A 26,086-nucleotide genomic window follows, 5' to 3' on the forward strand; every position below is an offset into this window, starting at 1 on the left:
TCCTCCGGGTGACTGTCTGTGAGGAGTGTGGTGTGTTCTCCCTGTATCTGCGTGGGTTTCCTCCGGGTGACTGTCTGTGAGGAGTGTGGTGTGTTCTCCCTGTGTCCGCGTGGGTTTCCTATGGGGGGCTGTCTGTGAGGAGTGTGGTGTGTTCTCCCTGTGTCCGCGTGGGTTTCCTCCGGGTGACTGTCTGTGAGGAGTGTGGTGTGTTCTCCCTGTGTCTGCGGGGGTTTCCTCCGGGTGACTGTCTGTGAGGAGTGTGGTGTGTTCTCCCTGTGTCCATGTGGGTTTCCTCCGGGTGACTGTCTGTGAGGAGTGTGGTGTGTTCTCCCTGTATCTGCGTGGGTTTCCTCCGGGTGACTGTCTTTGAGGAGTTTGGTGTGTTTTCCCTGTGTCCGCATGGGTTTCCTCCAGGTGACTGTTTGTGAGGAGTGTGGTATGTTCTCCCTGTGTCTGTGTGGGTTTCCTCTGGGTGCTCCAGTTTCCTGCCACGGTCCAAAAAAACACATTGTTAGATGGATTGGTGTCTCATAAGTGTCTGTAGGTGTGAGTGAATGTGCCCCCTCCAGGGTGCCTTGTGCCCAATAATTCTGGGTAGGCTCTGGACCTACACCGACCCTGAATTAGATAAGCGTTAGTTACAGACAATGAATGAATGAATGGTTATGAAAAAAGTAACGAAATGCAACAAATAGCTGCATGAGTTCAGCTTGGAGTAATGTATCACTGAGATAAACTCACATAGGCCAAAAAAAAAAAAAAAAGCCTGGATTTATTCAGGTAAGGTTTCCTAAAGAATTGATCATTTAAAATAAATTACATTTTCATTGTCATTAAATTATACCTCGGCTATATTGTAAATGAGGCCGCTAAATAAATGAATAAATTACTTTGATGTCTTGTATTCATTATGAAGCTATGATTTGAAATACAATACTTTTTTTTTTAGATTTACTAGACACCCCTAATAACATGGAGACGGCGGCCACAGTTGGACCACCATCGATGTTATCGAACATCAACATCTCTTCTCTGGGCCACAGTGGTACAAATATAATTCTATTTCGCCGCTAGAGGCGCCGTTGTAAATGATGTATATGTATGGATAGCCATGTCAAAATAAAAGTCAATTTAAATAGTGCTAACAAAGTATTCAATATTCATATGGACTACAGTGTGTAGTCTGTAGTAACACAGAGTGCATAAGGTATACAGAGCTGATAAAATGGACAATGAGTGTAAATAAAAGTGGGTGGCTCAAATATTGTGACTAATACAGACAAATCGTCCTGGGCCTGTATTAAAAGGGTTTGATTTTGAAGGGTGTCCCGGTAGTTGCTCCCTCTTGCGGTGCGACTCGGTCTCTTTCAGCACCGGCGTCACGCGGCTCTTGAGAAAAAATCTTTCAGCTGGATTTTAACTTGAGAAAAGAACAGACGGAGAGTCCGCGGCGATGGTGAGAGACAGATTTATTGTTGCTGTTTAACACGGCCCCGGTCAACGGCACAGAAACCCCGTGCACGCGGAGCGCTCGGCCCGGCGCGCTCAGAGAGGGCCGCGCTCTCCGGCTACAGCTAACGTTAGAGCGACTTCCCCCGCTCACACACCGCCGGCCTTTCTTTACTTTCCCCCTGTCTGGTTACTGTCCAACGGACTATTATAAAACCACGGGTTGACATCGACTCCTCCATTTGCCCAGTAGCGTCTGTAAATACCCCGGTTCTGTAGTGTAAACGAACTGCTAAATTAGCTTAGCATAATATCGGGTTGTATTTTCCTCCTTAAATGGAATTATTCCACCTTAAAATGTGCTACAGTTACATTCCGGCGCCTGCTCCCACGCTGTAGTGAGACAGCTGTATTTTTTATTATGGTTATTCTTTAAAACAAATATCATTAACCCAGGTTCCCAGTAACATACACCAGGACTGTATGATTATTATTATTACTTTTTTTTTTTTAAATGCTGTGTGATGTTTGTCCTGTAGTAGCTGTTTTGTTACAGACTCATTTAAAAGATTGCAGTGACTGTCCAGTGTTCGTTTTATTTATTTTTATATTATTACTCTCATAATTATTACTATTTTTTTGCAGAAACCAATCCTTTTACAGGGCCACGAGAGGTCCATCACTCAAATTAAATACAACAGAGAAGGGGACTTGTTGTTCTCTGTGGCCAAAGACCAGGTGAGTGGAGAAAGTGTCTAACTGTTAAAATCAGTTCTTTATTTCGCATATTCTTAATCTTTGCTGTGTTAAGAAAAAATGATTCTCTTTACCCTTCAGTTTGTCAACGTGTGGTACTCTGTGAACGGAGAGCGGCTGGGAACCTACAATGGCCACTCTGGGGCTGTTTGGTGTGTGGATTCTGACTGTATCCTTCAGTGCATATTCACTCGTGGGGCAGTGTGTTCTGGATTAACATTCTGTGTTTTGGGGATTTAGGTCCAGTCTCTGCTTGTGTTTTAACAGTTTTTATTGAAGTGTTATTTTACCTTAACTCATTTAAAGGGGATACAAAGAACGTGTTGACGGGATCTGCTGATAACAGCTGCAGACTGTGGGATTGTGAGACAGGTCAGTTAAGCCCTGAAATAGTGCCCTATACCTCTCCAAATGGCTTTTTACCCTCACCAAACAGGAAAAAAAGTTCTGACTCACCTAGATTTTTTCTGATATTGAGTCTTGTTTCTAACCAATAGTCCTCCCCTTTAAAGCCACTATAAACCTCCGTAATGCAGCTACGTAGCCGAGTATAATCTGAGCCACCGAGTTTAGCGAGTCAAGCTAACGTTAACTAACACCAACTAAAACAGGCGAAGTGAGTGTCCTTACCCTGTTTACCTCCATGTTACAGAGGCTCTTGAACACCTTTCGTTGGTTTCCTTACATGCCCATATTGTTGGAAAAGCACCCAACGGTCTTTTAAACCTTATTCCTTGAATTAGTAAGAAATTACATGTTTTCTGACTATCAATAAACACAAGTTAGGAACTCATTCCACTGTATTTATTTATTTGTTTGACACTTTCATAGAGCTGGTGCTTAGCCTTTAAGATTACTAATAAGTGGATTGACAGAGACTCAAATTTGGGCTTGTTTTGAAGGGGACAACCTATGTAAGCGCTGGTATGCTTTTGTGTGTGAATCAGTTGTGGGCTCCTCAGGCTGGCCTCGTGGTGCCACAGATTTATGGAATAACGAGTTCTTTTGGTTTTAACCCAGTAGTCGTAAATTTTAGAGTACTGACTTAGAGAGTCTGCCCGTTCGACTGATGTATAAGAACAGCAGTGGACTGAATGTGCATTAGCACGATTCAACGATTTCCCTGTGATGGTGTATCGTGGACACATTCTTATCCTTCATGATCTGATACCGTCATATCGCACACCCCTTACCCTACAGTAAACACTCCAAATGGCTTGTAAATTAAAATATAAATGTTGTGTATTTATTAAAAAAATAATAATAATTACTGCTAGGTGCTCATTCAAAATGTAAATTTTAAGTGCTTTCCTTTGTTATAATGTGTTTAGCTGTTGGACATGCCGTGAATCACGAATTATCTATTAATAAGAACCCAGACTGTAAATTCCTCCTGAATGACATTCACACTGTTATCCTCAGGTAAACAGCTGGTTATGCTCGAGACCAACTCAGCTGTGAGGACGTGTGGCTTCGACTTCAGCGGAAACATCATCATGTTCTCTACCGACAAACAGATGGGCTACCAGTGCTACCTTAACTTTTTCGATCTGCGAGATCCCCAACAGATAGGTAAACATGGCTGAGCGCTAGGCTTGTTTTGATCCATCAGTGCTGCTTAATGAATGGCTAGTGGTCAGAACTGAAATATTAATATTGAGGTTTTGTATTAAACTGAATGGAACTGTGTGGTCGGCTGGTTAGTGTTGTTAATGCCAGAGAGGAAGTACACTGTAACGCTAAAAGTTCGAGGACACCTACTAATTAAACATTTCTTCAGAAATACCTCTGTTCTGCTCATCCCTAGGCTGTGGCATTGTGACCGTAGGCTCATTAGCACTTGTTCCAGAGCATCCATATTTGTCCACAATAGGGGAACATTAAACTAGCTGAAGTCACTTAAAATAAGCAGCCTTTGCACATTTTTAAAATAGTGTAATATCCATTGGTTTTGATTTTTATTTTTATTTTTTAAGTGCATTAATTATTTAAATTAATACACGTGCATTAAATTTTTATCTGTGTTTTATTGTTTGTCCCCACTCAGAGGACAACCAGCCGTATCTGTCAGTGCCCTGCAGTGAATCAAAAATCACCAGTGCAGTGTGGGGGCCTCTGGGAGAGTTTGTAATCGCTGGCCATGAAAATGGAGAAATCAACCAGTTCAGTGCTAAGGTTTGCCCCTTTCTTTTTTTACTTTTGTTTCCTTATTATAAGCAGAAATTCAAACTGAAGGCCTTTTAAAGATTTCATATTTGTATTTGTGTGTAATTCATGGTGCACACTGATCCACTGTGCTGTAACCCTACATTCCACCTCAATACTCCCATTCAGTCTAGACTCCCTATAGGTTGCTGTCTAAATGAAGGACTGGGGAGTTTTCTCAAGAAGTGTTAATTTTTTAATGGTGTTTTACTTGTGCTTTTAGTCTGGGGAAATACTGAAGAAGGTGAAAGAACACACGAAGCAGATCAATGACATCCAGTCATCTTTAGACCTAACGATGTTCATCACAGCCTCCAAAGACTGTGCTGCTAAGGTGTTGTTTTTTGGTGCATGCTTTTATGAAATATTACACCTAAAATGTGTATATGAATGACTAAATAATACTTTCTCTGCAGTTGTTTGATGCGGCGTCACTAGATCACATTAAAACCTTCAAGACTGAGAGACCTGTGAACTCTGCCGCTATCTCACCCATCATGGATCATGTAAGATGCTTTCTTTTATGTTGCGGTGTTTGGTTTTGAACCCTGTACTTCTACGCTCGACGTTCTGAATAGGCATTGATCACGAGTAGTGTAGTATATTCTTGATATTTCAGAATCTGTGTTCGTTTTCCTGCAACAAGGACGTCATTTGTGTGTGACCTCCAACTCTGTTTTTGTGTTTGCACTCAGGTGGTCATGGGAGGAGGTCAGGAGGCCATGGAAGTCACAACAACTTCTACAAGAATTGGAAAATTTGAGGCTAGGTTGGTACCAAATAGTGATGGCCTATTTTTGATTGGTTGGGCTTTTGTTTGGGAGTGGGGAGTTGCACAGAATTGATCCCCAAGACTGTTTTATATGTTCTGAGAAATTGTTGTGGTCCTCCTGTCTAATTTTCTGAAGCTTTATTCTGGCTAAACTTCATAACTTCCTCCAGTCCTGCTTCTCTCATTGTATGTTCAGTTGATCTTCACTGTATCATTTGGCATCCAAATTGATTTCTTTTTTCCTTCTCATATTTTACTCTGATTATTCTTTGACATCTTTCACCTCTGTCCAGTTTTTCATGTTCTGTCCATTATTTCAAGCATCTGAAATCTCTTCCTCCTGATTTCTTTGAAGACAGGTGGAATGTTCTTCAGGTCATATTTTGGTCTAATGGCAAAAGGGTTCTTCATTCTGTACAGGAGATGTGTGGAGAACGTAGTCAGTTTGGTTCCAGTGAAGTCCACCTTGTGGCATCCAGGTGTAAAGGCATTGCTTTGGTCGACTGAAGTTTATGCTCATAGTAAAGTCATTAGACTCGCACTCGTTGATTCTTCATTCTCCTGTACTTTCCTCTTCCAAAGTCATGTTGTCCAACTGTAATTCCTTCCTTCTGATTTCCAACTTTGGCATTCCAGTCTCCAGTTACCAGCAGAACATCTGGATTGCAGATCTTATAACTTCAGTGGTGCTGTGGGATTTTGGGTCATAAACCTGGTCTAATCTAAAGAGTGTTTTGCACCAAATTAGATTGACATCAGCCAGTCATTTACAGCACAGTTAATTTAATGTTGTCATTCACCTCTGACGTTGTGTCTGGCACCTCTACTAAGACTAAGGCATTCTACTTTTATACCTCAACAGGTTTTTCCATGCAGCATATGAAGAGGAGTTTGGAAGAGTGAAGGGTCACTTTGGACCCATCAACTGTGTGGCATTCCATCCAGATGGGAAAAGGTATGTTTTTCCTGTTGTTTTTGGACTAGGCTAATCACCTAAACCTATTTTTAAAAGTAGCATGGTTCTGTTTTTAGTGGAACCCTCACTATAAGTGATTTCATATTTAAAAAGTAAATACCAGCATTACTCTAGCACAGTAGTCCTCAGTCGTGGGCCACTTGGCTGCACATTCTAGAGATTCCTCTGCTCTCAACACGCAGACGTAATTATGTAATCAACAACCCCTTCCAAATGTATGTTGGAGCAAAAGAAAACTAAAGTTAATTTATTTCAGTGAAAGTGATTCATTACAAACGGAGATCTATTCAAGCGTTTATTTCTTTTAATGTTGATGATAATGACTTGGGTTATCTCAGAAAATTAGAATATTATTTAGACCAGTTTTTAAAAATTAATACAGAAATGTTCACCTACTGAATATATGTACAGTACATGCACTAAATACTTGGTCGTGGCTCCTTTTACATCAATGCGGTGTGGCATGGAGGCGATCAGCCCTGTGGCACTGCCGAGGTGTAATGGAAGCCTGGGATGCTTTGATGGTGACCTTCTGCTCATCTGCAGTTTCTCTCATCTTCCTCTGGACAATACCCTATCCATTCTGTATCTTCATCTCCATAAAGCTTGTCAGCAGAGGGAAGCAGGAAGTGCTTTAAAACTTCCTGGTAGAGGCTGACTTTGGGCTTGATAAAACACAGAGCACCGACAATAGCAAATGACATGGTTCCCCAGACCACTACTGATTGTGAAAACTTCACACTAAACTCAAGCATCATGTAGTGTGTGCCTCTCCACTCTTCCTCCAGACTCTGGAGCCCTTGATTTCCAAATGTACTGCAAAACTTACTTTCATCTGAAAACAAAGCTTTGGACACTGAGCAACAGTCCAGTGCTTTTTCTCCTCGGCCCAGCTGAGACGCTTTTGTCCTTGGGTCATGAGTGGCTTGACACAAAGAACATGACAGTTGTGGCCCATGAAGCACTGACCCCAGCAGCAGTCCACTCCTTGTGAACCTCCCCCAGAATTTTCTTTTTTTTTCCAAGGCTGTGGTTTTCCCTGTTGCTTGTGCACTTTTTTTCTACCACTTTTTCCTTCCACTCAATTTACAATTAATATGCTTGGGTACAGCAGGAGGGTATCAATGACTGCCTTGTGGGCATCTGTCACATCAGCAGTCTTCCACGAGAGGGTGTAGCTTACTGAACTAGACTCAGGGATCGCTTTAAAGGCTTAGGAAACCTTTGCAGGTGTTTTGATTATTATTTTCTGAGAGTTGGGGTTTTCATTGGCTATAAGCCATAGTCATCAACATTAAAAGAAATAAATGCTTGAAGGAGATCACTGTCAGTGGCCCACCAAGACTAGGATTAAGAACCATTCTTCCAGTAGCATCGAGATTTATTTATTTTTTCCTCTCCAAAACAGCTCATGTTAACCGAGTTATTTCACATTTTGTTTTATAGTTACAGCAGCGGAGGAGAGGACGGCTACGTGAGAATTCATTATTTTGATCCTCATTATTTTGATTTTGAGCTTGAGGCCTAAGTTCAGTCTCCAGCAGCATTCCTGATCCTTCCATTCTCCAGAGTAACATCTGAACATCCGTCTACTCCATCATGGACTTTCAGTTACAGATGCGTCCTGTTTGTTATACTCAGCTTAACAGACATTTCCAACCATGTCTATCATACTCCACAATGTATTTAATAAATCCAAACATTCTAAATAAACTGGGTTTGATATGCAAGCGTCGTCTTGTTTTTTTTAAACATTAAATCTTGGCAGTACATTAGTGTTATACAGTAGACCTGTTTGGTTTTAATTGAATATGTGGACTCTGCCAAACTACTGTGACTGCAGTATATTACTTCTAGCTAAAACAAGTTTACCAAAAAGGACCCTTTACCCTGCTTTTTACTTTTTCAAATATACAAGCCCCATCTGTGGGGGGTTCACTTCTCTGCTCTTTGAGATGCAGTACTTATTTACAAACTAAATATTTTTGGTGGAATGTACACCTGCTGTAAAGACAATTCCCCAGGTCCTTTACCTGATACAGGGGGTCCTCGACTCACGACGTTGATCCGTTCCTATGTCGTGTCGTAAACTGTAAAACTTTCGGTGCAAGTCGGTACATGCTGTACATAAATAACATACAAGCACTTATCCTATCACCTATCCTCCTCTGTCCTGAGCCACGTAACTGTATTCTTCCGCCGCAAAACCACTTTAGTCGAAACAGGGCTTTATTCAGTAAATGGGAGATGTGTCGTAACCACTAAACATCGTAACTCGGGACTGAAGTAACCCGAGGACCTCCTGTATTTCCTCGATGAAGGGGGAAGTCTGTTTGCACCGGGCTGTCTCCTCCACATATTTCATTAGAGTGACTCCAGGCAAAAGTTCCTGCATGAGCTCCTAAGCCAGGTTCATGACTAATCACTGTATAACACCATCATAAATAGTCCATCAGTGTTTCCATTCATCCTTCTGTGACCTAGCTTTCTTCTGTTTAGGCGTTGGAGGTGGTTTTCCTTTGACTTTTCCAAATTTAAACCACATTTCTGTCAGACTCCTGTTATTTTTAATTGGTTGTGCACTTTTTCAGGGCACGTTGCTTTGATTCCTGTGCTGGAGGTTTGTCTTTTTTTTCTCCCAGCTAGTTCCTTAAAGAGGAAAATATTCCATTTATACAAAAGAATTACCCTTTTACAAAACAGTATTTTATTTAAAACAGTCATTGAAACTTGCTACAATGTAAAAATGCTGAGTAAACATGCTTTAAGTGCCATGATTCCATTGGTTTTTGTCAAGGGTATTGTACACTCCTTTAGAAAAGTAAACATACTGGACATTTTAACAGAAGAATGTGCTTGTTTTAGGGGTTAGCTGCTGGATTATGGACCACTATTGGACACATTTACCTGAACGACGTGCTGTTAAAGTATCTTTATATGGTTTGGTCATCCTCAAAAATGACTAATGACTGAAGGCAAGTCAAGCTACAGCCCTTTGTACAGAGGAACACATGGGGATACCATGGGGTCACCAAAGTTGCCTCTAAAGGGCTGATGAGGCTGTGGATATTCATTCCACTAACATGGTGGTCTTGGGTGGAAACAGCCAAAAGAAATCTGAAAAAAGAAAGCTACACGAGAGAGAACATTCTCTTTATTTACTTTACCAAAGGCATTGTTATAATACGGACATTTCAAAACCACTGAACTCTGGAAATCCTAAACTGCTATTTCCAGCCACACGTGCCACCGACTTGCTAGCATAGCCATGATAGGAAAGAATCTGGAGTCAATACAGCAATAACGCAAGTCTTTCATCAGATCCCCAATGGACCAGGGAAGAGATTCAGAGCTAAGCCTTTAACATAGACACCGTCATTAAAACATTTTTATATTTTAAAAATGAGGTAAAGGACACTGTGGCAGCAGGAAGCAGCATCCACAGAGAAAAACAACAACCTAATAAAGGGAAGGGATTTATGTACGTATGCATTCAAGTCCATGATCCAAAATAACTTAGAGGTGAGGCCTCCGAGGTGGAGAACGCAAACGACCACCGACGCTCAAACTACTGTTTCTGGTCCTGTTTGATGTGCTAGTCTTTGTAGACATTGACAATTTGCTAACTAAAAAAGGCAAGTTCCAAAGCACAAAAAGGGGATAAGGAAAACATACATCTTACATTGCAATTCACATTTGTAATGCAAAAAACTTTTATACCGCTCATTAAGAATACAAATAGTAAAATGTGTCTTAGAAAATAATTTACAGTCTTTAGCTTCAGAGCCAAGATTGTTTGTGTGTGTGTGGGGGGGGGGGGGGGGTAGGTAACATAGGGTGTATGACAATTTAAGTTCATGCATCCGTTCAGAATATAGTTGTGTTCAAGTTGTTTTCAATTCTTCTTTTGGCCTTAAAAACAAACAAAATCAAAAGATTTAAGACTTAATATTTGTGGCAGGACAACAGTTATCCAACATGTATATCATTAACCGATCATGTATTTCACAAACAGCTAATGTTGAATAAAACGCCTATGCACCAGGTTTAGAGATGGTGGCAGTTAATTATTTCTCCAGCTTAATTTTACATTGTAGCACGGACGGATAAAGCCTTACCCCTTTGTGTCCATTTTTTCCTCTGGAGTTTTCTCCTCCTCCTTCACATCTAGAAGATTGGAAAACACGAGTCAATATTACAGGTTCATTTTTAGGATCAAAGGCAACACTGAGTGCATCCTCTGATTAATCCACTCCTCATGACAAGGTCAGCACAAGACTACAATATTTAGTTTATTGACTCTAAGCACCTTCACTGAGATGCTTTGGTTATGGTGTTATTTCTAGTGATTGTTGAGCTGGAGGGAAACATTCAAAAGTGTTCTGAGTGCACCCTCCCTATGTTAGCTACCGTGTGAGCTTCAGATGGTCTACTACTTGAAGTAAAACAGTAAAAGTACCTGTCTGCTCACCTTTCTTCTCTTCACCATCCTTGTCTTCTTCGGTCTTCACCCGTTTGGTCTTCTTATAGTTTGTTGTGTTTCTGCGGCCGCCTTGTCCTTCATCCTCGGAATCGGAGAACTCCTCATCGCAGGCTATCCGCTTATCGTGGGCACGGACTGGGAAAGGAATACACGGCTTAGAAAACACTCACCACTAACACAGAATTACCCCATTGTTCTAAAACTACTGTCTCCCTATCCTCCCACATATCAACGTCCACTGAATGTGCATCATTACCAAAATTAAAAAAAAAAAAAAACTTAATGAATTTGTTCCACTGCAGAAGCCTTGTTTGTAAACACTAATTTCTCAAGGGAAAAAATTAGTACGTCTTCCCTCAGGGTGAAGGAGAATTAACTTATCATCAGGGTGGAATAAATGTGCTAATTTTTTAGTAAAATAATTGTAGCAATTTTATCCAGTGATTAGATGACCCGATAGCCCGTGTTATGCAGCTATTTATGAGATTATCTGCTGCCGAGACATAAATTACATTTCTCCAAGCAAAGATATCCACAAGATATCCAAGAATAGGAGGAGTATTAATAGAAAGAAAAGTAAGCAGCACTCACTGGGGATGCGTTTGTCTGGGTCATCCTCCTCATCTCCACTGTCTTCCTGCACAGCGTCCTCAGGGATGGCCTGCATCTGCACTCCTGGAGCATGGGGCAACATGCGCAGGTTCTCAAAAAGACGCTGTCTATAGACAGCAGCGTGGGGAGAGAGAGAGAAAGAAAATGAGGGACAGAGAGAGAGAGAAAGAAAACGAGGGACAGAGAAAATAAAATCAGATGTCTCTTTTAATAGGATTTTACCAGCAATCAAAAGGGGGTCAAGTGTGCTCCCAAACATGGAGTGCCATCTAGATCAGTTAGTGAATTAGTTGACTGGGTGTGTGGTCACCAGCAAAGTCACACATCAGTTCACAAAAACACAGCACACCACTTACTTGATCTTCTCTAGGTAATCGTTTGTGTTTTGGTTGGTCATGTTGGAAGGACTGATGTGAAGTTTGAAGTCCGGTCCAAAATACTCAAAGTAGTCATTGTATGGAAGCTCTGGGTAAACAGGGAAGTAAAATACAAACATTACAATAAATAACAAACCATGACCACACTGAGGCTGCTTCACAGCTATCAATATCCTCGGTTTGGTTCTGCTTGGCCCAGTAAAGTGGGGAAACAGCAGCTTTTTTCCTACATGACTGCACTCTTACTCATCCAAAACTCTAATATTTAGAAGGTTGTAAAGAAAAATACTGTTTGAGAGCTGGGATATTTCAGAGTCTGCATTTAGTAAAAACAGTTGTTTTCTACTTTCATTTGCTAACGGCATTTACCTTCTTACAAGCTGCGATAAACCATGCAGTCTGCTTACCGTTGGGAATAGTGCTGTCCAGGGCAACAGCTGTTTCATACGTCCAGCAGCGAGCCACATTCCTGATGGTGTATCCACCTCCTCCCAACATCAATAAAGGCAGGTTAAAGCTCTTCATGTATTCAACACACTTAGCATGGCCTGCAGAACACAAGGGTTCACTGATAAACAAAACTGGAGCATGAACAGCTCTGTGTGTCTAACTAATACAGTCCGTTAGAGATACATTCAGCACTGTTCAGGACCTTTGATGGTGAGGTTGAAGCAGCCCAATCTGTCCCCAGACAGAGAATCAGCACCACACTGAAGAACTACAGCACTGGGTTGGTACATCTCCATAACTTTGGCCATGATCTAAAACATACAGACCGAGACATGATGACGACAGAGTGCATGAGGAAGACTACTGCATGAGCAAAGGGTTTAGTTTACAGTAATGAAGACTTACAGGTTTGAAAATGGCTTCATATGATTCATCATCAATCCCGTCCCTGAGTGGGTAGTTCACAGCATAGTATTTGCCCTTCCCTGCTCCAATATCCTGCAGGAACAGTATATATTCGCTTAATTGATGATGGGAGGAGTCTAAATATTTATTATAATAATAATAAAAAGGGAATCTACTCAGAGGGACAAGAACAGATGGGAACTCACTCTGAGGTCGCCGGTGCCAGGAAAGTACTCTCCATACTTGTGGAAAGACACAGTCATGACACGGTCTGTGGTGTAGAAGGCCTCTTCAACTCCATCACCGTGGTGGATATCAATGTCAATATAAAGCACTCTTTGATGGTATCTATCAAATTGTATAAAAGTGTTTCTTATTAAGAACCAACTTACAACACAGCATTATAAAAACACAGTTCACAAACACTAGAGAGCCTTCCCCACCTTAAATTTCTCAAAACATCAACCACCATTATCTCTAAGCGAGGACTCACTTGAGTAGCTCCAAGATGGCCAGTACAATGTCATTGACGTAGCAGAAACCAGAGGCCTCCGACTTCTTGGCATGGTGAAGGCCGCCCGCCCAGTTAATGGCAATGTCCGTTTGCTGCTTGTTTAGTTTCACAGCCCCAGCTAATCAAAACAGAATTAACGCTATTAAATACATGCAGTCATCAATCATGTGCAGTATTCTTGTCATCTGCTAGGACTCAAGTCAATGACCATCAGATCTATACATAAATAAATATAACACAACACCCTGCACTTACCAACAGAGCCTCCTGTTGAAAGCTGACAGAACTCAAATAAGCCATCAAAGACAGGGCAGTCTTCACCGACATTGACTGAGAAGAAAACAGATCACTTTAAGAACAACCAATTAAACAGAAGTGATATTTTAAAGGGTTAAGATACTAATCACTATTTTATCTAATCAAATAATTACTTTTACTCTTAAATACAACATGAAACACTGAATTAATGGTTATCCATAAACTTTCAACAAATGTCCATTTACCATCCATATAAACACATTAAAATGAACATTAGCTTTAAGTGAGCAATTAGTTTCCCTCTTAGTGATAAAGCTAAAACCTAAAAACATTTACATGATCTCTATTCATAATTTTGGCCCTTTGTTTTTAGAGTTTCCTCCCAAAAAGAACATGGGTGCCAATGCTGAGTGTTTAATAAAAAAAAAATAAAAACAAAATCGAAAGTCATATACAGTTAACTGTGATATAATTGCCACAAACTGATAGAAATAACAAGAAATAGCTTTGATAAGCTCTGAAATCTGATGATGCACTCCAATAATTGAGCAAACAACAACTTTAATGCTTTAAAAGCTTCAAGTCCGTCTTAAGTTTGCTTATTAAAAATATTAATCTGCAAAATAAGAACTTTACAGTAGGAGGGAAAAAAAAACACTTCATTCATTGGAGGTCAATGTAGAAACAAACAAAAAAAAGATTATTTCAAGTCATTTTGGAGCATTTCTATTGGACCATTCATCGTGAAATTTTCACAAAATGTAAAGGACAACTGCTGTGTTCAAATGATGTAGTAAAAATGTGGAATACGATAATATGCCCAAAATTAACCCCAGCCTGAGTAAAACTGAGAAATGAACCCCACACACACAAACGCATCATAAAACCATGGCCGCATATTTAATGTCAATTAACTTTACCCAGGTATCCTGTAATTTAAATATACTCAAAAACACAGGTTTTTAGTCACCACCACTGAGAGAAATGTGTGTGGAATACCCACATCTCTGCATCTGCTTGCTGTATTCAGACATGTTATCTGGGCGGATGGAACGCAAGAACTTGATGTAGTCATCACTGTGATACTTGGTCATCTCTTCAGCACTGGCTTTGTGCGGCCTCTGCACATATAAACACATTCAACATTTATTCAGCGCCAACAGTTTTAGGCACATTTACTTTTGAAAGGAAAAGTTTAAAAGTGTCCATCCTCCTTACATAGATCTCCATCTTCCTGTAGAGCCCATAGTTCAAGAGAAGGTTATGGGTCATTCGGATTCTGTGAGGCTTCATTGGATGGCCCTGGCCATAATAATAGTTCCCAACATCACCTAGAAAGAAAAATTGTGTCGTGAGAAATAAATTTATAAATAAATAAATAAAAATAAAAGCCGTACACACACTCCTGTCACAATGACATTATTGGGTCATGATACAATGTAATAATTAGGAACAGGAACAACGAAGCGCACACACGTGCTATCATTAGCCTACACAAGTTCCTATGCTATTTTAGAACAGGCTTTACTTAAGACATTAGCACCAACAGCAGAGATGATCATGCTTATGATACCAGTTAGTCTCAATTCCAAGTTTGGATCCCAATATGAAGGTTTAGTTAGGACTTTTTTTTTAAATCTTTCAGCTGCATGATTCATGAAAGCCTAAATGATGATGACTCAACATCCGAGAATGCTGTGACCGCTGTGTAACACTCCTTGGCTTTCTCCCGGGTTAGGTCCCATAGATGTATTTTTGCATTAATCAAAACCACGTACTTTAAAGCATAAAATGCATTAGTATTTTAGTAGGGGTTCACCATTCTGTGAAAGACTGTGGGCAAAGACTGAAACAGTTCAAGAAACGTTTCTCAATGTACTCAAAGAACTCACAACTTCACAATCTGGCACATAATTTAATTAAAAGATTCACAAAATCTGGAGCAATCTCTCTATGCAAGGGACCAACTTGCATAGAGAGATTTGCTGGCTGTGATCCTCAGACACTGATTTGGAGGATCATATATAATCAGGATGCAGAAACACCACTACTTTCTCTGGGGCCGGGTCTGAGGCAAAATGGAAGTGTCCTATGATCTGACCAATCAAAAGTTTTAATCACTTTTAGAAATTCTGAATTTTCCGTCCTCCAAGCTACAGAGGAGAGAGACCATCTGACTCTTCACAAGCGCACAGCTGAAAAGCCAGCGTCCAAACAAACGTGACCCACTGAAACCAAATAGTACAACGAAAAATACCATAAACGCAGCTGAAATCCTATATCAAATAAAAACTACAACAAGTGGTCTCCCTGGTTCCAAAACACTCACGCAATGAGAGGTGATGCTACACGGCATAAACATGCCCCCATCCCAAACTTTTTTGAAACATGTTGGCATCACTTTTAAAATGGACAAAAATACTTTCAAAGATTAATAAACATTATCAATTTTAACATCTTCATCTTCAATAAAACAGGTTAGCTGGTACACAACTGTATACACGTGGTAGTAGTTTTATTATCCCCGTTAATTTAGGGCCAAGCACCAATTGCTGTATTTCTGGCTAAGGTTAGACCTGTTTTGGCAGAATAGCTATTTTATTTATAAATCCCTCTCATTTATTTGGCCCTGTGCCGAGTCCATCTTTGAATGAGGGTGTAGATTTAATATAGGTTTAATTTTAAATTGTCCATTTTAACCACAACTCCCCTGTATGTACATGCTTCCTGTGTAAATAGCACCACTTAATGCCAAAAGTCTGTAAATCTGATGGTACAACTACCAAAGAGGGGGACAAAAAAGCTTAAAATCATTATATTAACATGCCTCTACAGATCTCCATGTCCTTCTCTTCCGCCTGCAATCACATTCCATATGTTATTACCCCCTGACCCCTAGTACACATCTGAGGGGTATGTAACAGTGTTTAAGGGGTTTGCACTATTTTATTTACAATCTGCAGAGCATTCTAACTCTTAACAGGCTTTATACATCTAATTAAACAGAACATGTTTTATGACCCCTTAGACTCAACTCATGGTTTGATTATGCAATGATTATCATGGTGTGCTTAACTTAAAGAAAATACCAACACGACTAACAAATAAAACATGAACATGGGTTGAAGAAAAAGCAGGAAAATCCTGTAAATCACGTGTAATTGTGAGAAAAGTATTCTTTTATCCAGAGTTGCTCCCTGGCCCCATAAACACACATTAACACAAAGCATTTAATAGACAGCAAGACATTTTTTTTCAACTATTTATACTAGCCTATATTATTAATGTATCGTCATTATTATTACTGTTTTACTCCCTTGGGTGTTAATGTTGCTGCAGGGTTTTTTCAATATCATGTAATGCTTTAATTCGCAGACAGAGCAGCTCCAGTGACCCCGTTGTTACTTCTGCACCTGTAGATACTTTCTCGTGTTGCTTTTACATTTGTTATCATTTTTGCTGCGTTTGCGCTTTGCCTATACCATTTACTTAATTTTGTTTATGTATTAATCGTGGGTGAAACACACCTACATTTATCAAAGTAAAAAAAGAACCGTCGTGATTATTTATGAAGAACCTACTTACACAAAAAAACAACAACCTGACTGTACTCTTTTCTCTTGCCAAAATGTACTGTGCTAGCTCAGGTGCATCAACCTAATGAAGCTAGTTTCCCTTAAAAAAAAACCCCCAGCAAACTCGAGTTTTAAATAAGTTTTCTAATATAACCTAAAGATAAGCCGCACAGGGTCCCATTTCAGACCGAAATAACCACCACACTTCCACAATTTAAAAAAAAAAACCCGCCAGAGCTAAGCTAACTTGTGTCTCTTGTGCAGGCGTGCTAGCCTAATTCGTCTGCTGCTGATTGGAGTTATTGTTTCCGTTCCACCTTAAATGCTGCAGCAATTACATCGTGGCTCCTGGACCATTTAAGGTGGAAAGAAATATCCCAATTAAAAAGCAGACGAACAAGAAGATTCGCACTGTACCAAACCTCCATTCATCAAAACCATGCTCATTATTGCAGTTGATATACACCAAGAAATTAAGTTTATAAGTCTTAAAACCCAATATCAAATAGCTAAAGGTGCTAATCTATTCACTAACTCCGTGTAGCTTGCTGCTAACGAGCTCAAACAGGCCAGTGGGCACAAACCGAGCAGTTTACAATGCTCTTATGAAGCTGAATCCTCATTTCTGAGTCTGTATCAATTAAAAAATACAAGCTCTCATCTCTCCGAGCGCCCTTTCTTACCGTCGTAGTAATAACAAACTTTCTTCTTTGTTCCTTGCGAACTAAGCGCCATTTTCCCTTCGCTCTCTCTGCGACCCGCCGGCTTTCAGCGACGCAGAGACTGGGAGGCTCGAACTCAGACATCCTCAACCAATCAGAATCCAGGAACTTCACCTGAGGCGGTAACATTGGGTTTCTCGGCCAATCAGAGCTCTCCACAGTTCGCTGTTTCTTGCAAGTGTTGGTGTTTTAAGTTTAAACCTGAAGGTATTCCACAAAGCAGAATTTCATAGTTTCATAAGATAACTTAAGTCCAAACTCAAGCTTTTACGATAGAAAAAGAGCAGAGGGATGTTCCATCTGCACAGTTCTTAACCCTGTGTTTAATTTGTGGCTGGCTCCGAAAGCCTTTGTGGAACAGCCCAGAGTGACCCAGTGCCCGGCACTGTTTAGTGTTTTCCCCACTCCCAGGACACATTGGGATGTTCCACAGAGCATTACTTCTTCCAGATAATTTATATAAATAAACCCTGTCTAACAGAAAAAGCGCTGGGCTCACCATATCTGTCTAATTCATAACTTCTTGTTGTGGAGTATCTCCCTGCTTCGGTACCTAGCTGTGCTGATGTTTTATTGCTGATTTTAAGAGATTTACTTATAGTCTAAGCTCGAATTTCCAGTCATAGTCTTTTCAGCACCGGGTAAAATAGCCTTAATAGCCTCTGTCCGCACATCACTTTTTTTTTAGCTTTCTCTCTCTTTAAGAGATTGATTTTTAGGTTTTCAAAGGAATTACGCACACACACACACACACACTAACACACAAATTAGGAGCAGTGAGCTCACACACTTCGAAAAGGTGAACCACAGGACACCTCAGCCATGAAGGTTGATTTGAGTTTCTTTTTCAATTTGCTCCTGTTTTGCAAAATGAAAATGTATGTTTTGTTTATCTGGGCCCAGTAAACAAGGAACGTCCCTGGACGTTCAGAATAGGTCTAAAAGTAGTCTGTCCGTCAATGACATATTTTAAACGTCAATTGACGTCCAAAATCCATCTTAATAAGTTACTTATCAAGTGGTGACCAATCGATAACGTCAGTGGACGTCCAAAATGCGTCTAAGAGTCGTCTTTTCAATGTCTGTGTTTGGACGTCTTTTCAACTTTCATTTTCAACCTTAAGAGAACGTTGATTAGACGGCAGTCATTACGTTATTTCAACGTTGAACCAACGGCTGAATGTTTACTGGGGGTTGTTTGGTTGCTGCTTTGGGTCACTATATTTGAGGAGTTTGGAGTGTTCGCTCTGTGTATGCATAGGTTTCCTACAGGTGCTCTGGTTTCCGTCCATAGTCTAAAAACACATGCTGTTATGTGGATTTGCTGTGTGAATTTGTCCACTGGTGTGAGTGTGTGTATGTGACTGGGTGCGTGTGTGATGCCCTGGGATGGATTGGCACTGTCCAGGGAGTGTCACCACAACTGTAAAGATTTTTGTGTGAGTTTCTTTAGAATAGAACCTTACACTGCAAACCATTTTAATAACATTGATGTTTTAACATAAATACTTTGCAGAAAATAGGTGTAATTGCAAACTGTAAAGTAAATCATCATAAAAAGGCTGATGTAATGAATAAAATCCACGATGTCTGCCTTATACCCAAACATCAAAGAATATTTTGCCCAGATGTGGCACAACATCCACAAGGATGGTGTTAACTCAGGATGAGTCTGGCTGCTTCAACCTAGCCACAGCTTCATATTACATGGGCTAGATGTCAATATTTGGCCCATACCTAGCCCACACAACACGTGCCATAAGTCAAGTCAAGCCTGGCTCCTGAGAGTTGGCCCATGCATGACTCATACAACACATGCCAGTCCCGTAACTGAACCTTAATACAAAAACAGAGACAGATTTCTCAAATGTGTCTGCTATTTGGGTAGGGTCACATGGTAGCACAACACCTGTCTCTGCCACAGATCTAGGGTTCTGGGGTTGTAGGTTAAAGTCTCACCTCTTTTCTATGACGAGATGATGTGTTCTCCCTGTGTCTTCATTGGTTTCCTCTAGGTGACTTTATTTCCTCTGACAAAAATTTTTGATAGGTCAATCAAGCTATTTTAGGTGGACTGGCTACTCAAGAGTGCCCATAGGTGTGAGTGTGTGTCACTCTTTGAAGGACTGGTGCGCCCTCCAGGGTGTGTTACAGACAATGAATGAGGACAATGAGCTAGTGAGCAACACTGAATCACAGGGTTAAAACAGTTACTGTAAATGCCAGGAGTTTTAGCAGGCCGCTAGCTGGAGATGGGCTCCTCAGGTTGATATAGTAACACAGGACTCTAAAGTTCGCAAGCACTGAGCATGAGACACACACATTTAAACAGATTCAGATGCCACACGTGGCATTTCTCACGCTGAGAAATGATTAACTGCGCCACATAGAAATCAATATTACTCTGTGCTCCTACACACATCTTCAATTAACAGCCTATCAGCCGATAAGAACCCCCTTCAAACTCACTCCAAGCAAACTTGCAAACTTGAGAGCCCTGAGCAGCAGTGATAGCGGACCATTAGCCACCAGAGACAACAGAGTCCCCCAGTTCACAGTCCCAGCTGACAGGTAGAGTGCTCCGGGTGACTGTCTGTGAGGAGTTTGGTGTGTTCTCCCAAAAAAACACCAAAACACACATTGGTAGGTGGAATGGCGACTCAAAAGAGTGTCCGTAGGTGTGTGTGTTGCCCTGTGAAGGATTGGCGCCCCCTCCAGGATGTATTCCCGCCTTGCGCCCAATGATTCCAGGTAGGCTCTGGACCCACCGCGACCCTGAACTGGATAAGGGTTACAGATAATGAATGAATGAGCGAATAATAACCTAGCAGCTACAAAGGACCAGGCCCCTGGTCAAACGTCACAGCAAACACTTGCAAAACACACCACAATTAGATGTTTTTACAGATAGTTCTAAAATTATAATAAATATATTAATCAATTTTAAAAAATAGACAAAGTGGCAATCAAACAGAGAGGCTCTAGCGTGTTCTCACCCAGAAGTGGCATCAGACTGACAACAAACCATAAACTACAGATGAAGTGAAGGTGTGAATGACTGAGTGAGTGTGCAATGCCTTGTGATGGACTGGTGTCCTGTGCAGGATGTGTTCCTGCGTTGCATCCAGTGCTTTCTCCAGCCCCATCACAGCACTAATCTAAATGAAACTGTTTCAGAAGATGAAAAAATAAAAATGAACGACTGGCTGCATATGGGATTTTTATTCTGAAACAACTATGCTTTGAAACCAAAGCAAACCATATATCGGAAAGCATTCTTCTTCCTTACCGTGATGTATTTCAGAGTTAAATAGGACTTCAACAGGGCAGTACTTCTGTTACTTTCAGTTTCCTTATACTTTCACAGCAAAAACAGAAGTAAAAAGAAGTGCAAGTAAAATCTGTGTGCCAGTAAATGTGTGTGTGTGTGTGTGTGTGTGTGTGTGTGTGAGAGAGAGAGAGAGGCTGGTGTGTAGGTGGATGCATGTCTCTGAGCAAATAACCCACCTCAAGGCCTCACATCCCAGAAGAAAACAGTACTACCACAACCTCAGTTTACATGCACCAGCGCCACCACAGTAAATGAATGAAAAGTCTGATCAGTGAAATTACAGTAAATGAGTAAAAAAAAAAAAAAAGGAGAAGAACATGAGGAAGCGGTACATTTATCCCTGACCTTTATAAAGTGGCTGAGTGAAACATTACAGGACATTTGGATGTAGGCCAAAGTCAGGACACAACAGTTAAAGAAATATTAAAATGAGCTATGATGACTATGTTGCAGAGGCACTGCAGGTCGCTGCCAAACAGCTCCAGGGTCTCAGAGCCTGGGTCACAGTCTGTAGGGAGTGAAGGTGTTCTCCCTGTGTCTGGATGGGTTTCTTCCAGATGCTGTGGTTTCCTATGACAGTCCAAACACACATGCTGGCTGGTGGATTGGCTGCGTGAACTTGTTTACAGGTGTGAGTGATTGTGTGAGTGTGTGATGCCCTGGCATGGACAGGCATCCAGAGTGTGTTCCTTCCTTGCACCCAATAAATCCTAAGCCCCGGACACTGCATCTCTGATCAGGACGATGTGGTTACACAAGCTGAATGAATAAATGTACTGTGAAAATCACACAGGGGGGTTGTGCCTAATTTTACCATTAAATTGGAAAAAAAAAAAATAAAACAAAATATAAAATGTGTCAACGGCAGCAATACACAAACCTAACACCTGGTGGCGACATAAGCCCACACTTGACCCACTCGTGAAATGAGGGACGGTTAAAGGGAGAAACTCGACGATGTGATAAATAGCTGTTTTTATTGAAACAGATGTACGTTCCTAAAGCACATATCTGCTCTTTCAGTGAATCCACCATGAAATGTCTCATATGTTTGAATTAATGACTAAACACCCTCAATTATTACAGCGCCAATAAGCATTCGATTCTTTCATTTACCACAGCTACCATGGAAACGCTCAGTATAGCGATTATGACGTGTCTGCAATTCATTATTGTATCGTAGCCTAAGAGCTATTATTAATGCTGTGTGGCGTGGTAAACGCAAATACATCTTTTACTGTCCATATCAATTGTGACCTGTGTTGGTAATAAGCTAAAAATATCTTTGAATATTTAATTTTATATCAGACTGCTTTACAGCACCATGTTTACTCTTAAATTGTGAATTCCAACACACGCGTTGGGTCTGTGGTGTTTTGTGATCAATAGGGTTTTATGGTCTATGTTTTTTTGGTTATTGCAAAGTCACACTGACCTATAAATAGTGTAGTGACTCTATTTTATTAAATGTGACACACTTTGGGTCTTCAGTGGCCAGGAGGTGAAATCTGCTCTCATCTGCACTGTAGCTGCATTATAACAGTCTTATAAATATATAAATAACACATCCTTAATTACTACTGTTGGAGGCCTGTTGATTTACCAACTGGCAAAAAAATAAAAAAAAAATACCCACACTGTCTCAGACATTATTGGGTGATGTGATAAGGCTTATTCTGTATGGATCTCCATTCTGTTCAGGATTTTTTTCAGCATTTTTTATGCTTTGTATTTCAGGAATGATGCTCCAACGCATTCCCCATTCATCGTGTGTTTAAAAACGTCTTTTGTGTCTGGCCCCATCTTGTTATTAAAGAGAGTGAGACATCCCAGCCTTCTTTAGGTAACCAACATTTATTTACCATTATCAACTTTACAATAAAACCAGTAACATCTTTTAACATTAGCAAAATAAAGAACAAAAATCAGTCAAATGTATTTACAGAGACAAAAAAAGCAGATCAAGGCTCACATTTAACACATAACAACTCTGCTTTCTTTTTAAAACTTCAAATGTGAACATAGCAAGCTCAAATGTGTTTTTGTTGTTTTTTTTTTCTTTTAAGCCAAGATGAAAATTAAAATGCGATTTCAAACAAACAAGACAAAGCCTTCTGGATATTTAAAATGGTTCTCTATACACCACAAAATACTTAAATTTGGGTTAAAATATAGGAATGTAGAAAGTTGGCAAGTCTTTTTTTTTCCTCTTTTCCGTTTTTTTTTAACAGTCATTATTATGTGGTGATGTTTTAATCTTGCGCTTCTTCTTTTTTAGGTTATAGCATCTTTGTGGTGATGGGTATTGAAATATGCCTCTTCTTCTCCTCCTCCTCCATTCATTCATTCATCCATCCCTCTCTCTCTCGCGCGCGCTCTCGCTCCTGGGCTGACGTCCTGGTTCCAAGCCTAAAAATTCAGAGTCCCGGTTCTGAGCCATTTAACAGGGAAGTGAACTAGTGAATCTAGTCTGTCATTTCATATTAATTCTTGAAGAAAGTGGCACGAGGAGTCTGTCTTTTTTTTTCTTATTTTTTTCTTGTTGTTTTTTCACATACATGTGTATATATACATATACATATATCCATGTATATATACATATGTATACATATACACATATATATAAATATATATATATATTTTGTTTTGCTTTTTTTTTCTTGAAAAACAGTTCACAAAGTCCTTGTGAAGTACAATCACTCCTTCTGTTCGGATGGTGCGGGTGTGGAGGTGGTCTCCTCTGTGGGTTTTGAGGGCTCGGCGGCAGGGGCGGCGGCTGCCTCTTCCTTGGGGGCTGGAGCGGTCTCCTCGGCTTTGGCCGGAGCGGCTTCCTCTGCCTTGGGGGTCTCGGCCGGGGCCGCGGCGGGGGTCTCCTCTGCCTTGGGCTCCTCTTTCTTCTCCTCGGCGGCGGGGGTGGCAGCGGCTGCTCCGTTCTCCTCTGGCTTCTCCTCCACCGCCTCCTCGGCCTTGGCCTCCTCCTTCACCTCCGCGCTCTTCTTGCTCTTCTTCAGCGAGAGCCCCTTGAACTTGAAGGAGTTCTTCAGTGAGAACTTCTTCTTCTTCTTCTTGGGGGTCTCCTTGGTGGCCTCGCCTTCGGGTTTGGGGGTCTCTCCTTCTGCGGCGGGTGCGGGCTCGATGGCGTCTCCGGCCCCTGCCTCCGCCTCCTTAGCTGCCTCGGCCGATCCGTTGGTGGTGGCGGCCGTCTCTCCCTCTGCTTTGGCAGAGACGTCGCCGTTGGTTTTGACGTGACCGTTCTCCTGAAAAAGAAGGGGGAGGGGTGAAATATTAGATTCAGCTGAGTGTGCATTAATGTTTCTATAAATACAGTCATACACAAATGTATGTAAATTTCACTGTGGAATATTCAGTGCGGCTCTGTCTAATTGTGGCCGGTGACCAATCACGTACACAATGCCAAATGGTAGAGGTGACGCCTTTGCAGTACCGCCGTGCTCCGATAGGAGGCGACAAAACAACACGAATCCGCCGCCGCGGCTCGAGACGGGGCTCTCAGACAAAAGACTGAAGCGGATCGATGCGCGCTGCGTTTCCACTGCGTTTCGCTCGCGCTTTTGTCTTCGTCGACGACCGATTCTTCGTCGAAAAGGAGCACGCGCTGAATGAAACCAGTCAGAACTCACTATCACGTCAAAACACCCGTACTTTTATTCACCAAACGCGGATCTAGTGCATGTGCGTGCACTACGGAGCGCAGTGTCTAGACTTGGACGCACGCGCGTCTGCAACACTGAGCCCGGTGGAATTGAATAATTCAATTAACGTCGTTCGACGTGAAAACGATGGGGAAAAAAGGCAAATACAACGCTCAGCGTAAAAACGCTCTAAGATTTATCCACAATCTCCACAAAAACCCTGCCCCAAATCGTCAACGATAATTCACGCTCAGAGCATCCTCCCACACTGTCGCGAGCAGAAACGTGTACGTGTGTGATGCACTTGTAAAAAATAACCCCTGTTGTCGACGCCTGTGCTCGAGGCTCCCACAGAGACATGAAATACATGGGGTGTATTTTTAAATATTGTTTTTATACGATTGTCAATAAAAAATCAATTGAGAAAAAAATGAAGAAAGAAACGCTAGTTATTTTCAATCAATTTTTAATAATAAATAAAATTCGTGAGGTTTAAATGTCCAGTGCAACGGGTGGGTGGGACGGTGGAGATTTTTTGAGGCGAGTGAGTGAGGGAGGGGGGGGGGCTCATGCTGAGCACCCCCTCCTCCTCCCTTCAAAAAATGTAAAAACGCAAAACGAACCTGGAAAAACGATAAAAACGCATTTCTAACCGTGGAAAACATCGCCAAAGCATCCCCCGTGAATCCTACCTGTCCGTTCGTTTTAGCTGCGGGCGCCTCGGCGGCTTTCCCCTCCACAGCCACTCCTCCCTTAGATGCCTGGGATCCCATCTCTACGCTTCAAAGCAAAGGAAAACGAATCAGAGAAATTAATCCAAAGCCGCGGGCTCGAGGTGCATCCACAAGCTGCGAAGATCTGGCTGCTGTGTTTATTTTTCTTTCTTTTGCTTTTCTTCCTTTCTCGATGGTTTTTCTTCTGTAAATCTCTCTCCCTCTCCCTCTCTCTCTCTCCCTCCTCGCTCTCTCCGATGCTGCTCCACTACTAACAACACCAGTTGAACGGGGCTTCAAGAAAACCCCGGGCTCCTCCCATTGGCGTGGCCTCAGACACTCCGACCAATTAGGTGCCGAGAGCCCGCCCTCGACACCCCCTCCCCACTCCTAGTCGCTCATTATTCGGGAAAAGAAAATGGCATCAAACCTGGAGGAGACACAGCTCAGAGCTGGACATGTTGATCTGGACGGAACTTAGTGATGAGACACTAATCACAGGAGTAGGATTCAAATATCTGTAAATAATTCTCTTAGGACACAGAGACAGAGAGAGAGAGAGAGAGTGTGTGTGTGTGTGAGAGAGAGAGTGAGAGAGAGAGAGAGACCTTGGCAAGACCTGTGAAAATCATCAAAACTCATTTCTCAGCAAAAGTGTGATTTAAAACACTGTACTTTTATCACTTTCACAATTTCACCCTCATTTTACACGTAACTTCACGTCTTATTACACTGGCTTTTATTGTGTGAGAGCTAAGGCCTAGGGTAATTATTCAGTTATTATATACATATATATGTGTCATGTTTTTTTGTTACATAATAAGAAGGAAGGCTG

At 41.3% G+C, this 26,086-nt stretch overlaps 3 protein-coding genes across 4 annotated transcripts; 1 reads left to right on the forward strand and 2 right to left on the reverse strand.

The window, feature by feature from the left end:
- Positions 1-1,306: 1,306 nt before the first annotated feature.
- Positions 1,307-7,891, forward strand: eif3i (eukaryotic translation initiation factor 3, subunit I). Its single transcript, XM_066674806.1, has 11 exons — positions 1,307-1,456; positions 2,095-2,187; positions 2,287-2,374; positions 2,512-2,577; positions 3,628-3,777; positions 4,253-4,380; positions 4,634-4,744; positions 4,827-4,916; positions 5,106-5,179; positions 6,045-6,137; positions 7,605-7,891. Exons 1-11 carry the CDS (start codon positions 1,454-1,456, stop codon positions 7,684-7,686), a joined length of 978 nt encoding a protein of 325 aa, XP_066530903.1. The 5' UTR covers positions 1,307-1,453; the 3' UTR covers positions 7,687-7,891.
- Positions 7,892-8,851: 960 nt separating this feature from the next.
- Positions 8,852-17,643, reverse strand: hdac1 (histone deacetylase 1). Of its 2 annotated transcripts, none has more exons than XM_066674036.1 (14): positions 17,516-17,643; positions 14,476-14,588; positions 14,261-14,378; positions 13,255-13,329; positions 12,979-13,117; positions 12,692-12,833; positions 12,486-12,578; positions 12,283-12,391; positions 12,038-12,178; positions 11,610-11,718; positions 11,233-11,360; positions 10,630-10,776; positions 10,277-10,325; positions 8,852-10,070 (listed from the first exon to the last, which is right to left on the reverse strand). In XM_066674036.1, exons 1-14 carry the CDS (start codon positions 17,565-17,567, stop codon positions 10,043-10,045), a joined length of 1,443 nt encoding a protein of 480 aa, XP_066530133.1. In that variant the 5' UTR covers positions 17,568-17,643; the 3' UTR covers positions 8,852-10,042. The 2 variants fall into 2 exon arrangements, with proteins under 2 accessions (XP_066530133.1, XP_066530131.1); XM_066674034.1 differs by having other exon boundaries at positions 10,618-10,776.
- Positions 17,644-22,717: 5,074 nt separating this feature from the next.
- marcksl1b (MARCKS-like 1b) lies at positions 22,718-25,511 on the reverse strand. The gene is made up of 2 exons (XM_066674958.1): positions 25,231-25,511; positions 22,718-24,142 (listed from the first exon to the last, which is right to left on the reverse strand). Exons 1-2 carry the CDS (start codon positions 25,309-25,311, stop codon positions 23,582-23,584), a joined length of 642 nt encoding a protein of 213 aa, XP_066531055.1. The 5' UTR covers positions 25,312-25,511; the 3' UTR covers positions 22,718-23,581.
- Positions 25,512-26,086: the final 575 nt, after the last annotated feature.

Source organism: Hoplias malabaricus, chromosome 6 (assembly GCF_029633855.1).
Source record: "Hoplias malabaricus isolate fHopMal1 chromosome 6, fHopMal1.hap1, whole genome shotgun sequence".
NCBI lineage: Eukaryota > Metazoa > Chordata > Actinopteri > Characiformes > Erythrinidae > Hoplias > Hoplias malabaricus.

Excerpts from the sequence above, each read along its gene's own strand:
- hdac1 (XM_066674034.1), bottom strand. The coding sequence starts at position 17,567 with ATGGCGCTTAGTTCGCAAGGAACAAAGAAGAAAGTTTGTTATTACTAC. Across the intron at positions 13,330-14,260 it reads CAGCAAGCAGATGCAGAGAT|TCAATGTCGGTGAAGACTGC; the intron begins GTGGGTATTCCA and ends TTTTCTTCTCAG. Across the intron at positions 12,392-12,485 it reads ATGAAGCCATTTTCAAACCT|ATCATGGCCAAAGTTATGGA; the intron begins GTAAGTCTTCAT and ends TGTATGTTTTAG.
- marcksl1b (XM_066674958.1), bottom strand. The coding sequence starts at position 25,311 with ATGGGATCCCAGGCATCTAAGGGAGGAGTGGCTGTGGAGGGGAAAGCC. Across the intron at positions 24,143-25,230 it reads CAGCTAAAACGAACGGACAG|GAGAACGGTCACGTCAAAAC; the intron begins GTAGGATTCACG and ends CTTCTTTTTCAG.
- eif3i (XM_066674806.1), top strand. Across the intron at positions 2,578-3,627 it reads ACTGTGGGATTGTGAGACAG|GTAAACAGCTGGTTATGCTC; the intron begins GTCAGTTAAGCC and ends TGTTATCCTCAG. Across the intron at positions 4,745-4,826 it reads CCAAAGACTGTGCTGCTAAG|TTGTTTGATGCGGCGTCACT; the intron begins GTGTTGTTTTTT and ends CTTTCTCTGCAG.